At 55.9% G+C, this 17,989-nt stretch overlaps 1 protein-coding gene across 1 annotated transcript; it reads right to left on the bottom strand.

The window, feature by feature from the left end:
* Window positions 1-6,231: 6,231 nt before the first annotated feature.
* Window positions 6,232-17,877, bottom strand: NOX5 (NADPH oxidase 5). Its single transcript, XM_072043362.1, has 17 exons — window positions 17,433-17,877; window positions 14,381-14,512; window positions 13,871-14,021; window positions 12,962-13,172; window positions 12,353-12,587; window positions 12,114-12,267; window positions 11,074-11,249; window positions 10,776-10,958; window positions 10,506-10,638; window positions 10,260-10,387; window positions 9,017-9,157; window positions 7,950-7,994; window positions 7,596-7,720; window positions 7,297-7,372; window positions 7,120-7,219; window positions 6,862-7,028; window positions 6,232-6,764 (listed from the first exon to the last, which is right to left on the bottom strand). Exons 2-17 carry the CDS (start codon window positions 14,498-14,500, stop codon window positions 6,633-6,635), a joined length of 2,277 nt encoding a protein of 758 aa, XP_071899463.1. The 5' UTR covers window positions 14,501-14,512; window positions 17,433-17,877; the 3' UTR covers window positions 6,232-6,632.
* Window positions 17,878-17,989: the final 112 nt, after the last annotated feature.

Raw genomic sequence — 17,989 nt, 5'->3', positions numbered from 1 at the left:
AGGGGAAGGGGGCGGGGTTTGGAGGGGGAAGGGCGCCGCGGATTGGCTGCACGAGGCCACGCCCCCCGCCCCGCAGCGCGCACGTGGCGGCGCGGGCGCGGGAGATCGAGGGGCGGGGGGGGGGGGTTAACCCCTGAGCTGCCGGAGCGAACCGAGAGTGGACCGGGGGGGGCACGGGAGGGGTCTGGGGGGTCCCGGGGGTCCGTGCCCTGCCTCGGCCCGGGCAGGGGGGCGAGGCCCCGGGCTTAGCTTTGTGGGCTGAGCATGTGCACCCCTACCACAGCGTGCCCACAGCCCCATCAGACAGCATTTTGCTCGATTTTGGCTTTTTTTTAATTTTTATTACATTTTTAAATTTTTATTACATTTTTATAATTTTTTATCTGCACCGATTTGGGGCATTCTGCAAAGCTCTGACCTCTTGCCCAAGCCTGCGCCTTGCAAACCCCTCCTTATGTATTGCCAACTTCACCCCAAGTACAACCTCAAGCTCCCAATCAAGCAGCACGGGGCTGTGATGCCCCAGGGCTGGAGCCACCAGCAGCCCGGGACTGGTGGCACTGGGAGCACTGGTGGCACTGGGCATGCTGGCAGCAGGGGGCCATGCACTGGGACCGACCCCACCAACCCTGCTTACACACAGTCCTGTAGGGCCCTGCAAACTGAGCTACGGGTTGGTGAAACCAACTGGCCCTTCCCCTGATTGCAAATTAACTGGGTTAATTAACCCAGCAGGTGTCCTAATGAGAGCACCATCTTCGTTACTCAGACCCAGGAAGGTATTTACAGTAGAAAACAGCATTGCCATGAGACCTTCCCTGTGGTTGCAATTCATTTCCCTTGGCCTCGCCTTCCATAGCACAAGCACAGCCCCAGCAGCACCGCTTCAGGACCAAGCCCCGGGGCTGGGATGCCCGAGCATCGCTCCAAACCTCACCAGCAGCACACAAACAAGCAAAAACTTGTTTAAAAAAAAAAAAAAAAAAAAAAAAAAAAAAAGTAGGAAAAAGTGTGCAGCTGGGGGTGCTGAGCTCCTGCTGCATGGCACGCTCATGGGGACCCTGCAAGTGCTGTGATGCTGGTGGCCTCAGGCAGGACCCAAATTTCACTCCAAATGCATTTTATGGAGCTGCTGTCCTGGAAGAAGCCCCTGCGGCCCTGAGGGCCCCTCACCCAGCAGCAGCAGCCCCGTGCTGCCAGGGACCAGCACAAAACCCCATGGGATATTTTCGGTGTCATCCCCTGAGCCTGCTGCAGATGCTCGTCCCTTGCAGAAATGCCACTTTTGGGGTCCTCGGACCCACAGGGGGGTCGGGGTGGCTCTGTATGGGACAGGGCAGCGCGAGGGGGGCACCACGCCAAGCACCCCCTGAGCTTCCCCTGCGTGATTTGGGATGGAAACGTGGTTTTTCACTCTCCTTTTCTTCCAGGAACTCCTCTTGCTTGTTTAAGGGCCGTGTCCGCAGCCCACCTGAAACTAAACAGCGTCCTCAAAGAGCGCTGTGAAGAAATACCAGGGATGCTCTCGCTCCACTACCAGATAAAGGGTTTAGGCAGAGGCCCTGTAGCACGATGCATTTAAATCGAGCTTAAAAGATGAGGTCCTGATGCCAGGGTAAAAATTTACATTGCAATTACCATCGTGTTCCCGACGAGCTGCCGAGAAATCCTTTATTTCAGCCGGCCCCGCTCAGCCTTCCCCCGGCCCGGGCCCTAAGCGGATGATTCATGTATTAATATGTGCTTATTAGAGGGCTCCTCTCCCTCCTCGCCCGCTATCTGTCTTCGGCGATGGAGGAAGGAAATGAATTCTTAAAACCCCGGGAACAAACGGTGCGGGCGCGGAGATCAATCCTGCTCCCGCTGACGTCAATGGAAAAATTTCCCCCCGGCTCCAACGGGGGCAGAATTAGGCGAATGCGGCAGGTACGCGCCTGGCCGACAGCCAGGCAAAAATCCTATAGGGCCGAAGGGGGAAAAATTGTTAAAAATAACCCGAGGGGATGGAGGACTGGCGGTGCTATTTCTCTGGGGAGCCGCAGCCCATCCCTCCTCATCCTCCTCGCCGCGCCGTGCCCCCTGCCTTTGCTTTGGGGGGCAGGGAGTGCTTATAACGAGCCTGTGGGGTGCTATTGCTCCTTAATTAACTCCTTTGGGCGCAAACCCATAACCTCCTGCCGCCCCCCAAGCGGGGCAGCATTTTGGTTTGGGGGTTTTGGGGTGCGGGCAGAAGGGAAGGGGAGGCAGCGTCACCGCTGCGCACGGGAGATCATTATCGGCGTCCCCCATAGCGAGGGACAGTCCTACATCCCAGTGGCAGCGGGTTCCACGAGCAAGAAGACAACTTGGTTTAATATAAATACATAAATAATAAAATAAGAACAAGAAAAAAAATAAGAATTTGGTTTAATTCCGAGTGAGGACACGCGGGCCAGGCTGGGACGGGCGCTCACGCCAGGGTCTCTCCGTGCCGTGCTGCCCATCAAGGAGAAATCTGGTTTTGTACCAGCAAAAAAGGGGAAGGTGAGAGAGAGAAAAGCCCCAAATTTCCTGCTCTTACCGCGGTGCCTAGGGGCAGAGTGCTGAGGGCTTGCTGCCAGCTGGCTGTGGGGCTGGAAACGGCAAGAGACGGCACGAAAAAGAAATGCTCCCGCAGCACCAGAGCCACCACCAAAAGAAACAACACCAAAAACACCACCAGCACCACCAAAACCGCAGCCACCGAAACGGTTTCGAGCACCGTCGCCCCACATGTGGGCCCAGAAATCACCGCCGGCCCTAATTGGAAGCCGGCAGCTAACGAGATGTCAGCCGAGCAAAATATTGGGAGCCGCGTAATAATTATATCAATGAAATCAACAACAATTTAACAGCAAAGGTTAATTACATTTATATAAAAATCTGATAGACAAAATGATGCTCAAACAGTTGGGCAGACTAATTGAAAGCTAATGTTGCTCCTAAATTGAATTTCAAATGAATTTTACATCCATAGTTCATTTTGCTAATTTCATTCCCTGTATCCTGTAATTTGTTGGCAGTGATTGATTACTTAAGTGAATAATATCTACGTACCAGGGCCACTTAGTGATGGAATATGCCAAATGTGATCGGGCTGTTAATAAACACAGTTCCTTTAAGGTTTCCCTCCCTGGGTTTCGAGGAGCGGGGGCATGGCCCCGGCTGCGAGGGGCTTTTGGTGGCCGCCAGCTCCTGCTGTGGTTCCTTTCCCAACAGGTTGTGCTGAGGGCAGCTGCCTGCGCTTTACCCCCTCCCAAAATCCCATTTTTATCCCTCAAAGTGCCAGGATTCGTACCGGAGGTTTGGCACCAGAAGCTCTCCGTGCCATCTCCAAGCTGCGATCTCCCCACGAGGAGCTCGCCAAGCTGGGGTGCAAAATCCCCGGGCAAATAAATGCAAAACGGCCACGGGGGATTGGAGCCACAGCCCTAATCCTTCCTCCCCACCAGTTTTTGCCCCCAAATCCCGGTGCCCCCCCCAACCCCACGTCCCCCAGGCTCCGAAGGGGCAGCACAGACGCGAGGAGCGCCGCTGCCGCGCCCCGGCGCCTTTGAAGCATCCAGTGCTGCAAGACGAATGCAATTACGTCTTAATAAAATTTTAATACGGGGAATTATGCTCGTTGCATCCAACCAACAATTAGCTGTTGCTACGCTACCGCCGGAGTGTAATCACAATAATGAAGGCAGCCAGGGGAAGGCATTAATCAGGCGGTGCGTGATTAGCTACCCTCACGCCCTGCCTCCCCAGCTCCCGACCCGCAGCCTCCTGTTGCTTTAACACAAAAAACAACAAACCACGAAACAAAGCAGACCCTGGGCTCCGAGCGGCATCGCTGGCATTGGGAACCATCCCAAAACTGAGCTGGTTTGGCCAAGGAGCCACCTGCACCCACTGCACGGGGCCCTTTCCCCAGCTCTGCCCCCTCCTTGGAGCAGCGGCACCAGGGCTCAGCACCGGGGGTGGCAGCTGCCCCCCTCCCCACCTCGCCCATCTTTTAATCATTTCTCCCTCGGCTCCAAAGGAAACATCTGACGAGCTGGAGATGCGGGGAAAATGGCAGCTGGCAGAGCTTCTGTGGCTGGAAGGGGAAGGAATTCATTAATTTTTCATCGCCGGGGCTGGGACGGGAGCAGCTCAGCAGGCAGCGTGGCAGCACTGACCTTGATGCTGCCTCCAGCCCCCTCCGAGAGCGCATCCCCGCCGTCTGCTCGGCCAGGCTGATTTTTGGGGTGCACGCTGCCAGCTCTGTCGTGCAGCCCCCAAATTCCCTCTCCAAATTCCATCTGCAAAAGGCCCCCGCGTGCGCCCGCGGGAGGGCTGCCGGCTGCAGCGCGTGCGCCCCATCCAGTCTTGCACCCAGGGGGCTTTCCGTGCACTTTGCATCGTGTCCCCACGATCTGCTCAGGGCGCCCCAGGTGTCCCCGTCTTCCAAGAGAGCTGAACTTGCTTTTTGTGAGCTGCTTCGAGCAGCGGCGTGCTCGTAGTGCCCTGCCATGCAGCGGGGAGGGGGAAGGAGGGCGGTTATCAGCACTCGCGCAATGATTCGTTCTGTTCATAACTGCTTCAATGCATGGGGAGAGCAGGGAGATGTAATTAACTCTTCTTTATGATTGAGATGAGTGTGTTTTCCGTAGCCACGTGATGCGGCCACATACAGCCACGTTTTTTGTTTGTTTGTTTGTTTGTTTTCTTTTTTCTGGCATCTTTGGAAACGGCTGCGTGGCAGCGGAGCTGCGTGCACATGATCAGGGAGACGAGCTGAAAGGCATCCCTGAAAGACCCCGGCTCCCTCTGCAGAGGGTTGTTTTTCCCTTGCCAGCCCCAGGAGGCTGCAGCTGCCCTAATTTTCCCTGGATGTTGGGAGCAGGAGCTGACATCACCCCCCACTGATGCTGACGCAGCCCCCTCGGCGAGGCGCGGGGCCATCAGGGTTCTGCCAAAATGCCCCAACCCGCGCCAAGGCAGGGGCAGAGCCCCCAGGCTTGGGGTCACACCCAGGCTCTGCTTCACAGCACAGACCTCTAGCAAAGTCCCTAATTATGGTAAAAGTGCAGAAAAAGCAGCTCTTGCTCACCGCACCGGTGTGCTTGGAATTAAGCCCATGGTCCCAAAACCGAGCCCGGGGGATGCCACGCTGCCCCAGCACATCCCCAGGACTGCAGGGCGCATAACGGGGGCACAGCGCTGGAAATGCAGCTGGGGAAGCGCTGCTGGGGGCAGCGGGGCTTTGGTTTCCTCAGATATGGCTGGGGAGAGGGCAGGGAGACGTGGGTGGCAAAAACCTCCCCGAGGATGCAGAGCGAGCCGGGGCTGCGCTGAGCGGTGTCAGGGGGACCCCACGGGGTGGGCAGGGAAGGGACCTCCTTCCCCGAGCTGGCACCAGCGGGAGAGCTCATCACACTTCCATCCTCCTGCTAATCAAGGAGGCGAGAAAGCTGCATTAGATGAGGTTAAGGAAAATTGACTCCTGGCTTGGGGATCGTCACCTGGCGCTGCGCTTTCGCAGGGCGCCCAGAGCTCCCCGCTGCCGGCATCCATCACGCGCCAGCGCTGGCCATAACCCAGCGGGGATCGTTAGCCAGCCCGTTTATCACGCTGTCTGAAGCAGGTTCAGCCATCAAGTTTATGTCAGGGCCCTCACGTCGAGTGATTTCTCCTCTCTGGCTCCAGATTTCGTGCTGTGGCTGGAGCCAGCTGCGTCGCCCAGCTCCTCGCCGCGCCCCGAACCAGCTCCGCACTGAGGGGCAGTGATGGGGTCCCCCAGAGTGAAGGTACTGAGCCACGGCCCTGTGCACAGCCCTGGGGACACCGAGGGGAAGGGAAAACCTCCCGCCTCGCACGGCTGGAGCCTCCTGGGGATGCTGTGGGGACATCCTGCTGATGGGCAGGATGAGGAGCACCAGACTGCCAAACCTGCACCGCCCCAAATCCAGGGCTGGGCTGGGCTGGATGGGCTCAGGCGTGAGGCTGGGGCACGGAATCTGGGCCAGAACATCCCCAAAAGGCAGGAGAGAGGGAGGTGTCCCCATGGGTAACTTTACCCTAAAATGAGTGTTTTGTCTAAATTACTATATATTATTTTTTTTTAACACAGAAGCAGCAGCGCATCGCACAGGCAGACCATAAAAGCACAAACCTGGCAGGGGACACACGGGTTTTGTTTGGAGGCACCGTGGGGCCCCGTGGGCAGCCCTGAAGGGGCTTCGCCAGCCCCTGGCCACTTTCGGTGCTGGGGGGTCTGGAAGTCACCCACCCGCTGCCGCACGGGGCACCCCTCAAATCGCTCCTTTTCCACCCAAAAGGGCACGAAGAGGCAAAGCCCGGCGTGTGCTGCGGGCAGGGGGCGGTGGGTGCTGAGCCCCCCCCGTACCCTGCGCTGCCTCCAGGCCCGGGGGTGCCGGGGGGGGGGTGCCGGGGCCGAGCCGCGCGGTTGGCGAGGCTGCAGTGCCCTCCTGTGGGCACCGCTCCTCCGGCGCGCTCCTCCATCCCCAAAAGCGCTGGGACATGGGTCCTACCCCCCAAAAAAAAAAAACACCGAGGTGCTCCGGGGGACACGGAGCTGCCGCAGGAGGATGCCCTGAATGGGGTGCCCCCAACACCCCCCCACGTCAGAAGTTTTCCTTGAAGAAGCGGAAGCCGAAGCGCTCGCAGTGCGCTCTGATGACCTTGGCCAACGCCGGAGAGCCGCAGAAGAAGACCTGCACCTTCCCCTTCCTCTCCTCGGCCACCTTGCCAAACACCTAGAGCGAGGTGAGAAGGAGAAGGGGAAGGGGTCAGGATCCTTGCGTGCCACTTTTGGTGCCCGGCACGAAGCGGCCGCCCCGTGCCAGCCCTCGCCTTGCTCCAGTCGGGGCGGCCGGGCTGCGTCCTGGCGCGCAGCCCCGTGATGGAGTCCTTGTGCTCCTTGGCGGCCAGCAGGTCCAGGGCCAGCTGCAGCCCCACAGCCCTCACGTCGCTCTTGCCCAGGGCGGCCGTCAGGTAGAGGTGCAGCTCCAGGAACCTCCCTGCGCCTCGCAGGGGAACCGGGGCTCGGGATGGTGCCGAGCGCCCCGGGAAGAGGGGGCTGTGCCGGTGCCCCCCGTGCCTCCCGCTCACCTCCCGGCTCCTGCTCAGCCTGCTCCAGCTCCAGCTTCGCCAGCAGGCTGATGAACCACTCGAAGTGCTTCTGGTCCCGGTTTATCCAGATGAAGTCGACCTGGAAGGATGCAGACCCCGTTTCGGGGGGGACCCCGGTGCCAACCCTCCTCCCGCGTGCCCCCAGCCCGCTCCCACCTTTCTGAGCGTCATGTCCTCGCCCTGCAGGCTCTCACCCTGCTTGTAGTCGTGGCTCTGCTTTCTCAGGCGATACCTGCACGGGTGGCACAGCCCTGCAGCCCCCCCGGCATCCCTCACACCCCACAAACAGCACAGAGACCCCAAGCACCCCACCCCACAGCCCCACAGCAGGCACCCAGCTTGAACCCTGCCAGGACGAAGGTTAACAGCAGAGGGGGACCCAACTTTTGGGTCCTGTGCCCACAGTTTGGGGGGGAGGAACCCGAAGCAGCCCGAGCTCTGGGCACGGCCCCCACCTGTACATGATGCTCTGCAGGATGGAGGCGAAGGGGGTGATGCCGATGCCGGCCCCGATGAGCACGGCGTGCTCCGAGGTGAAGATCCTGCGCGTCGGGGTCCCGTAGGGGCCGTCGATGTAGCACTGGGAGAGAAAAGAGGCCGGGGGTGCACACACCCAGGGAGCCCACGAGCACTAAATGAGGGGCACCAAGCCCCCGGCAGCGCGGGTGCACGCTCAGCCCCAGGCAGGACCCTCCCTACACACGGGGGCACGCACTTGAGGTGCTGGGCACACGCGTGGGGTCCCTGCTACAGGTCCCCAGCACATTTCTGGTCACCCAGAGCCGTGGACGGGCTGGGACATCCCTCACCTTGATGCTGCAGAGCCGATGGCTCTCGCCCGGCCCCGTGGAAACCTGTGGGTACAGAGCGCGGCGTCACCGGCGGGCAGGCGACCATCCCCTCCTGCCTGCTCCCAAAGCCCTGCGCTACATCAGCGGGGCTCCTCGGCTTGCTTTTGGGGTTTTCTCCTCCCTGCTTGGTGGGTTAGGCGAGCTCTGCTTTATTGGGGTTGTGCACATCGCTCCCAGACCCCACTGGAGCCAAGCTCAGCACGGGCGGCCACATGCAGCCCCCCAACACCACCCGCAGCCCCCAGTTTGGGGGTGTGCAGGGGCCTGGAAAGGGCACTCCGGGACCCACCAGATGGGTGTGAGATGTTATCCAGATCCCAATCTCTTTGAGTGTTGCTTAAAAATGCAATTATCCGAATCCCCCAAAAAGGCAGGGAGCGGGCAACAGGTTTACAGCGGTGGCGATCGCCCCGGTGGCAGGAGGGGAGACTCGGGCAGATAACAGCCCAACAGCAACGGGGAGAGAAACTCATTAAAAACGGTGCATATAAATTCGTTATCTGTACCGCCTGCTCCTCCAGCTGTGACAGAATCAATATCCTGAGAGCTTCTCATACCGGCTGATAAAAGCTGCCCAACGCGGCTCCCAGCGCCACGGCGTTCGCACGATTTATTTCCCACTTGGGGGCGGGGAGAAGTTTCCCTCTTAAAAACAGCTTTTTAAGAGATTTTGGTCAATTTAAGAAGAAATGGGGTTGTCTCCCATTTCCCCGGGTTGCTCCTCCTGTCTGCTGGGAAGCGCCTTGGCTGCGGGGTCCGGTGGGGATGAACCAGGGCGCATTTGGGGCAGCACCAAATGCACGGGGTGCCGAGTTCCCGGTGCCCCTGGGTATGGGGTGATGGGGGACGAGCACAGGGGATGCTGCCCCTGCAGTTTTTCCCTCTCAGCATCCCCAGGGTTGGGCCAAACCCCGAAGCTAGCGGGGCTGTGAGCACCAGGTGACAGCGAGGGGACCCTGCCCTGCCCCTCGGGGGGGCTCGGATGTGTTGGTGAGGATGGGGACGGTGCTTACGGTGCTTCCCACCTCTGGTGAAGGGTCCTCGTCCGGCCTCCCCTGGGGGGCAGCGGGTGCCCCGGTGGCTCTGTACGATGTCAGCTCAATGGCTTCGTCCCCACCGGTGGCCACGGAGCCTCCTGCTGAGCCGGGTCTGGTGCAGGGAGCTGCCTGCAAGGTGATGGCATGGGGAAAGGGAGAGGGAGAAGGGAGAAGGGAGAAGGAAAACAAAACAGGAAAAAGAAAAAGGGAAAAGGGAAAAAAGAAAAAGAAAAATGAAAAGGAGAAAAGGAAAAGGAAAAGGAAGAGGAAGAGGAAGAGGAAGAGGAAGAGGAAGAGGAAGAGGAAGAGGAAAAAAGGGGAAAAAAAAGAAAAAAGGACAAAAAAAGGAAAAAGGAAAAGAAAGAAAAAGAAAAAGAAAAGGAAAAGAAAGAAAAAGAAAAAGAAAAGAAAAAGAAAAGAAAAAGAAAAGAAAAAGAAAAAGAAAAAGAAAAAGAAAAAGAAAAAGAAAAAGAAAAAGAAAAAGAAAAAGAAAAAGAAAAAGAAAAAGAAAAAGAAAAAGAAAAAGAAAAAGAAAAAGAAAAAGAAAAAGAAAAGAAAAAGAAAAAGGGGAAAAATAAAAAAGAGAAAGAAGAAAAAGGAAAAAGGAAAAAAAAAAGAAATAGAAAAAGAAAAAGGGAAAAAATAAAAAAAGAAAAAGAAAAAGAAAAAGAAAAAGAAAAAGAAAAAGAAAAAGAAAAAGAAAAAGAAAAAGAAAAAGAAAAAGAAAAAGAAAAAGAAAGGAAAAAGAAAAGAAAAAGAAAGGAAAAAGAAAGGAAAAAGAAAGGAAAAAGAAAGGAAAAAGAAAGGAAAAAGAAAGGAAAAAGAAAGGAAAAAGAAAGGAAAAAGAAAGGAAAAAGAAAAGGGGAAAAAAATAAAAAGAAAAAAGAAAAAGAAGGAAAAAGGAAAAAAAAAGAAAAAGAAAGAAAAAGGGAAAAAATAAAAAAAAAAAGAAAAAGAAGAAGGCAAAAGGAAAAAAAAAAGAAAAAGAAAGAAAAAAAAAAGAAAGGAAAAAAAAAAGAAAATAATAAAAAAGATAAAGGAGAAAAAAAAAAAAGAAAAAAGAATAAAAAAGAAAGAAAAAAGAAGAAAAAAGGAAAAGGCACCCCTGGCTGTGATGCCCTGGGCACCTGGCGCTCAGCCTGCAGTGCCTGGGGGCTGCACCCTGTGCGGGGACAGGGACAGAACCTTGGGCTCGAGCCGGCATTTCGGCAGGGAGCAGAACCTCACCAACCTTCGCCCAGCGCCACCACCTCGCCCTTTGGAGGTTCCCGCAGGGCTGCGGCACCTCGGGGTGCCCGCAGTACTCGTGCAGCCGGCTGGTCCACTGCCCCCGCGCCCGCACGTGCAGCCAGATGGTGCCTGCGGGGCGGCAGCACCCGGTGGCACGCGGGCACGGTTGGCACCAGGGGGTCACCACCCACCCAGATGGAGGTCCCCATGTGCCAAACGAGCACCCCGACGTGGGATTCGGGCACACCTTGCTGCTCGGGGGCGCTGCTGATGGTGAACGGGTGCCACTCGTAGGCGGCGATGGCGGGGACGTTGAGGTAGACGTAGTCCCCGGGTCTGAAGCGGAACGAGCGCGGCCGCTGGACCACGAGGTGCGTCACCTGGGGGCAGCGAGCTGTCAGGCCTGGGAGTCGGCTACCCCCCAGGCCGAAGGCTTGGCAATGGTTTGCCAACGAAATTTGAAATAAATGGATAAATAAAAAGGGGGAGAGTGAAGAAAGGCACGGGGGCTGCGGACCTTGGAGGGCAGCAGGTTGACCTCCACGATGCGCAGCCCCACGGCACGGGAGACAACCAGGCCCACCGCCTTCTCCAGCACGAAGAGGCCCCCGGGCACCACGAACCACTTCCAGAAATTGGGGGCGTGCAGGAGGAGCAGGACCCAGACGGAGACGTAGGAGAGGTGGCTCCAGTAGAAGACCTGCAGGCAGGGCACCAGGATCAGTGGTGACACCAGGCGGGGGGACCCCAGCCCGGTCCCCATCCCCGTGCCATGTGTGGGAGCATTTTGGGGTTTCCCCACGCAGGGTACACACCTCGAAGTGCCCGCCACGGCGGACGCAGGGGCTGGAGAAGGCGAGCATGGCAGCCAGCAGCCCCTGCAGCGCCAGCCCGGTCTGCGAGGCCGTGCCACCGAGCCCCCCGCCGCCGGGATGTGCCGTCAGGAGGAATTCGGTGAGGGCACGGTGCCCGTCCTGCTGTGCCAGCCTGCCTGTGACACGGGGCTGGGATGGGGCACGGACACCCAAACCCAGCCTGATGGTGACTAGGACATGAGGGTGGCTTTGTGCTAAGGCACAGCCCTGTGGGGCTGCTCGGGAATTTTTTAATGTCACTTTTCTCCCCTCCAGCCCCTGCTCTCTGCAATGGCACCGCGAGGGACTGAAGGGAGCTGAGATGCCCAAAACCCCAAATCCTAGTGGACAAGGCAGCACCAAAAGGTGAGTTTTGGCACCGTGGCACTGCACTCTCAGAGTAAAACCCTGACTTTGAGCAGTTCCTGCCAATTTTTCCAGGCAGGCTGCAATCACCACAGGTCGGTTGTGGGACTCGTACAGGGCTGAGCACCACCGAGCCCAGAGCAGGGAGCGAAACCCCAAAACCCAGCCCTGGGAGCAGGGAGGGATGTGGGGGGAAGGATCCAGCCCTGCTCCGGCGCTGCCCGTTTGGAGAGCCGCTAGAGGGAGGCAGCAGCCAGCGCACGGACACAGCTCCGGGTGCCTGCATGGGCACCCCCCTCCCAGCCCCTGCACCCCACCCTGGGGTTTTAGGCACCCCCAGGGGACCCAAGAATACGCTTCTCCTTCCCCTGGGGAACACCAAAGCCATTCCCAGCGCTGCCACCTGAGCAGGACACAAAGTTGGCAGGGGCTGGGCACCCCTAGCTCGGTTCTCTGTGGCTCTCTGCATCTGGGTTCCCCCTGTCCCATGGATTTTGGCAGGGCTGTGTCCCCCCCCCCCCAAGCTGTATTGTGCACGACACCCCTGCCCCAGCAGCAGCGGGCTCTGGGCAGGATGGGGAGCCCACCCCAGGGCTAACGGGGCGCATGGAAACAACCCAGGAGCTGCGACTTACTGAAGTTGGCCACGTGCGCGCCCGTGTGCACGGCCCCCAGCGCCAGCACCACGTAGCCCACGAGCTGGTGGAGCCCCACGCTGTGGTCCAGCGGCAGCACCTGGGCCACGGGGGTGGCTCGCAGCCAGCTCAGGCACCTCCGCAGCATCAGCACCTGCAGGGGGGCAGCTGGGGATGGCGAGGGCGATGGGGAGACCCCCCCAAAAACCTCGCGCCCCCACCCAGGATCCGGCACTCACGGCGATGAAGGCGCAGTTGAAGTTCAGGCACTGCCCGCAGCCCCGGGCCACCGCCACCCACCCGCCGAGGCCGGCGTGCCGCAGGGCAGCCAGGGTGAAGAGCAGGAGGTTGAGGCTGGTGTAGCCCCCCAGGAAGGCGAGCTGGCTGCCGTGGTTGTGCCAGTACGCCGCGGTCAGGTAGCGCGGCCGGCGGCTCCTCTTGGGGGGTGGGGGGGGCTTCAGCCAGCTCACGGCACTGCGGGGAAAGGCAGCACGCTGCTCCTTGGTGGGGAGCAGGGAATTGGGGTAGTTTTGGGGCCAGGCAAGCCCCCAGCCCTGCATCTGAGCCCTGCACCCAGCTGGGCACCAGTCCGCACACGGCCTTGCATCCGAACCCTTTGCGCATCCAAACCCTTTGCGCATCCAAACCCTTTGCGCATCGTAGCGCTGTCCTGGCACTGCTCCTGGCACCCAAACTCTGCACCCATCCCGGCATCCATCCCAGAACCCATCCTGCATCCAAACCCTGCGCTGATCCTCTATCCAAACCCTGCACCCACCAGGAGCATAACCCCACGCTGGAGCAGGAGGAAAAAGGCTCTCACAAGGGGGGGCGCAGCCCCGCGGTACCTGATGCTCAGGTTCTCCATCACCCCCGGGAAAGCCTCCAGCTCTGCCCTCAGCTCCTCGAAGGTGATGGAGCCGCTGCCGTCCTTGTCAGCGGCCTCGAAGAGCGCCCTGGCCAGGTCGTCCAGGCGCGGTGGTGGCAGCGACACGGCGCTCTCCCGCAGGCACGCCCGCAGCACCAGGCGCAGCTCGGCCGGGTCGATGGCACCGCTGCCTGAGAGAGCCACCCCAGAGCCACGTCACCCAACTTCACCTCCCCAGCAGCCTTAGTGCAGAAATCGCCTCCCCGCCTCGCTCGTGGGCTCCCCGGGGAAGCTGTGCCAACAACGTGCCATCGCTCCTGGGAATTCGCAGGAAATTCCAGCAAATGGAGGCAGCGAATGACCCGAGTGTGGTAGGTGCTTTGAGACCCAGCTCCAGTTTTGGGAGGATGCTCCCGCCTGGGTCAGGCCAGCTCGCTCACAAATAAAAGGGAATCGGTGCAAATCCCAGCCCCAAATTCCTTCCCACTCAGATGCTGCCACCTCTCGCTTGGCACCTCTCCATGGCCAAGGGTAAAAGCGACACCCAGGGACACCCTGACACGAGCCGGTGAATTGCTGTCTTTCAGGTGGATTTTTGATACTTTCACGGCAGGACCAAGGCAGCAGCGCTATGCCAGCCAGATGCTTGCCTTTAACAAGGAGCTGGCTTCTGCTGCACAGACCCAGCTCCCCTTTATCGAGTTGTGCTTGACCCAGGAGGGGACTGGACAGTGGCACTAAATGCAGCGTGAGCAGCACAACCAGCACCACACATCCCCCAAAAAACCACAACCCTGCCCATGCCCGGATGCCCAAAGAGCCGCGCTGCTCTGCCAATCATCACCACCTTCAGAAAATGTTTTTTTTTTTCTCTTTTTCCTCATCTTACCATCTACATCGTACACCTGGAAGAGGAACCTCAGCTTGTCCGTCTCGCTGCCGTGCACCAGCAGGCTCAGGGCGCTCAGCAGCTCCTCCAGGCTGATGGTCCCGCTCCCGTCCGAGTCGAAGAGCGCAAAGAGCCGCTCGGCGAAGAAGGACTGCGGGGAGGAGAAATGCTCTGGGTGGCTGCGGGATGCTCTGCGTGGCCCGAATCCTGCTGCTGCCAACAAAGCTCTCGCTGCCAGCAGTGCGAATTGCCCAGCAAATGCTCACGGTGACGGACCGAAAGCAGGAGGGAGGAACGGAGGAAGCTTTTTGCAGGGGGGTGGTGGCACGGTGACCTCCCCGGGAATGAGGAGGCTGAGATGTGGGGTGCTGGGGGGGCACATTTGCTGTTCCTCCAGAGTACTTGGAGGTCCCTCTCTCTCCATCCCACACCACACCATGAGCTTTGCCGTCCAATTTTTATCCCTTTTAACTGAGGGCTCAGCCCGCCTGCGCACAGCGGGACACTCACCTCCTTCACCTTGAGAGCCGCTTTGAACTGCTCCAGGTGGATTTGCCTGTCCGCCCCAGCGATGCTCTCGAACTGCTTCGCCACCCAGCGCAGCCACACCGCGTCCTCGCCTGCGCTCATGGCACTGGGAGCCTGCGGGAGGAGCAGGGGGAACGGGGTGCTTTGGGAAACCTCCTCCCAAAAGGGCTTTTTTGCTATTTTGGCTACGTTTCCACGACCCACAGAAGGGCTCCCCACTGCCTCACTTGGTTTTAACTCTCGTGGCTTTACGCTCACAGCCAGCTTTGTCACCAGGTCTGTGACCACAACCCAACTGTTTCGGTGTGCAGGGTGTTTAAACGCAGCTGGTGGATGCTCTCCTGTTAATTTCCTTTATTTTACACCCCTTGTGCCATCAGGCAGCCTAACCCCGGGAAGGACTCACCCTGCCCAATTCAACGGGGAGCTCGTCCTGCCCCCGCGCTTCAGTCCCCATTCACCGGCCGTCAGGAACACCCGGGGAAGTGTCTCCCTCACACTGCCACCCTTATTCCTTCCTGAACAAATCCTGCTTGTAAGGCAGTAAACTGTGACTAAACTGGGGAGAAGGTTGCCATGGGAATGTCAGGAGCAGAGACCAGGTAGTAAAGCACTGGCGCTCCCCTCCTCCGGCTGCCGGGAGAGGGGCAGGGCCCAGCGGCCACAGAGGGAGCAGGGGGGGGCTTGGGGCAGGGAATATTTGGGGCAGGGAACAGGGAATATTTGGGGCAGGGAGCCCCATAATCCTGGGTCACCCCTCCATCACCATTTGGTGGCACGGGGACGCGCACCCCACACATTGGAGTTTGAAGAACAGGGAGAAATGCAGAGGAGCCAGCAGTCTGGCAAAACGTACCGGGATCAGCACCCACCCCAAAGGCTGAAATAGATTTTTCTTTGCTCCCAGGTTGGCCCCAAGCACTTCCCGCTGCCTCCTCCTGCACAGCTCGCTGTGAGCGCGGGGCCGTGCCAGGGCTGATTGGTGTGAAGGGATCCAGGACCTGGGGAATCCCTTTATATTTGGCATCATCTAGATGCTCATCTCACCTCCAAGGTACCAAACCATCCCCAAACGCATCTCCCTGGGACGTGGCAGGATCGTTATTCACATACGGAATTATTTCCTTAGCCACAATAAAACTTTAATTCGCAGTGATGCCAAAACACGATTACAGCAAACAGATTTTAAAATAGCACATGAAAAAGTGTAAATATTTTAACCCAATTGAGAGCTGACAAATAGGTGCTGTGGCTACGGCGTGCTGCTGAGCTTCCCTGTGTCAATTCACAGCCCAGATAAATTCACCAAGGTCATGAAACTGTTTACTAGCAGCGGGTAGAGTAAAACATAAATCATCCTCAAGTACGTGCTGGGTCTTACGGACACAAGTCCCCCTTTATACCCAGTGCTTCCCCTGAACAAACACACCGTGGGCATCTCAACTAGAAAAGACCTAACGTGCTGATGTGACACAATAATTTACGGTCAGGCTGCTACCAAAAGGACAGAATTTAATCTAAAGAAGAAAACCTAACACACTGCAGTCAGACTCTGCACGGGGCGGGATGCTGCATTACCTGCTCCCCTTCGAGCCAGCTGATGTTCCAAGTCCGTTTTATTTCAGTTCTTGAGTTAAACTCCTCGTATAAGTTTATGAAAATAAGCCTGACAAGTCAGCCCTTCCAGAAAAGCCCTCCTGTCCTCCCTGAGGTTCCCCTCTCAGGCTCTCCAAGCAACCCCGAGCCCGGAGCCTTCTCAGTGCTGGGAGCTGCCAGCAGACAGGAGCCCAGCACTGCAGACACTCAGAGCACAGCTCAGGCTGCTTCCCTATCACTTATTGCCCATTCAAGCTATTTTCTACTCAAATTACACACCTGCAAAATTTTATGGGATGGGGCCTCAAACTGTCTCCAAATTTGGCCGCTTTTTATCCTGGCATCTTGGTACTAAACCATTTTGCTACCGACATATTTCGACTGGAAAACCACAAAAAGCACGGCTGAACAAATCTTTGTTTTATCTCCAGAACTGGAAGCGTTCAGAGCTGGTCACTGCCTAAAGACGTGCAGATTTTAGTGCAGTTACAGCAGCTCTGAGATGCTTGTGCTCGGTGGCAGGGGGAAATCAGCGTCCCATGGGATAGGGGCAGCGCTTGAGTCCCCTCAGTTCATCCTTTTGAAAGAAGGATGGAGATGATGCAGTTTACCAGCTTACCTAAAGCTCATCACTCAGTGCATAAAGACAGTCAAAAAAAAAAAAAAAAAAAACAAAAAACAGAGCAAAGTGTCTTCCTACACAAAAAAAAAGAAAAAAAAAAAAAAAAAAACAAAAAACAAAAAACAAACACCTATCTTCTTATTAAACGCAAATAAGAAATTTCTGCATACACAAATAAACTGACCACAAATTTAAGTCTTAGATGTGAGGAATTAATATTCTTCAGCAGTCAGAGAAGGCTTTTTAGATTTTTTTTTAAGAAAAAATACTATCCAAAAAATTTCTGAAGAAATATGATTTAAATAATTGCTCACCCGTATAATTTAGTCTTTCATGTTAAAAATATGCACAGAATCATGATGATTTAAGAGCTGTGCTCCATTTCTTTTCTTAGAACTAAGCAAAACACACTTGATCACTTTATAATTTCACAAACTTATCTATAATGGATACTTTAAATACTCAAATGAAGCACAAATAGGGCACATTTTTATAGACCAATCTATATCAGTCTAAAGAATTATCCTCAAAATATGTGATTTCCTTTTTAAGAAAAAAAAAAAAAAAGAAATTTAGCTGATTTTGCATTTACCACCCATTAGAATATTTGCATTAAGGCAAAAAATGATGCACATATGCATATATTAACAAACCATGCAACTATATATTCATATATTTTATAACTCTGATTTAACACAAATGTTTTGACAAAGCAAAAAAGTTAAAGATCTTTAGATTATCTGAAAAACTGCAAAAATGACAAAACTTTTCATTTGAAGAATCGTACATTTCGGCGTTCTTAATTCTCAAACTCACCTTGAATCAAATGAGTTGCAGCTTTCAGTCTTGTTCATTCAAAGATCCAGAGCTCTTCAGTCAGCTGTGAGTTCAGATCGAAGTGATTTTGCCATGGAGATGCCTGCTCTTTTAAAGGATTAAGGTAATTTCATCCTGGTAAAGCTTTTCATGTCAAATTAAAAATAAAATTAAAAAAAAAAAAAAAATTCAACAGAACCATTAAGGAGCATCTGGCTGTGACATCTCCATAATTACCTCGTTATTTCAGAACTACTTTGAAACTGTCTTATGGATCCCCATCGAAAGACTCGGAAAATAAAAGAGCACATTTGGTTATTCAAATGCGAGTAATCGAGTTCTTCACCCAAAACAGCACCGAACATCAGCTGTGACTGCTCCTGGGGGCAGGGGGTGCTGCTCGAAGGGCGATGCAGAAACCCCAGCCACGACCCCTCCAAATACAGCTGCCCCACAACAGAGCACAGCTCACTCACGTCCATGGTGGCAAAATATTTACAAAAGAGGGATGTGTAACCCCACTTATTTTTCATAATGTTGCCCCCCTGGTATGAGGT

The sequence above is a fragment of the Anas platyrhynchos genome, chromosome 11 (assembly GCF_047663525.1).
Source record: "Anas platyrhynchos isolate ZD024472 breed Pekin duck chromosome 11, IASCAAS_PekinDuck_T2T, whole genome shotgun sequence".
NCBI lineage: Eukaryota > Metazoa > Chordata > Aves > Anseriformes > Anatidae > Anas > Anas platyrhynchos.
This window is presented reverse-complemented; position numbering and strand designations above follow the sequence as displayed.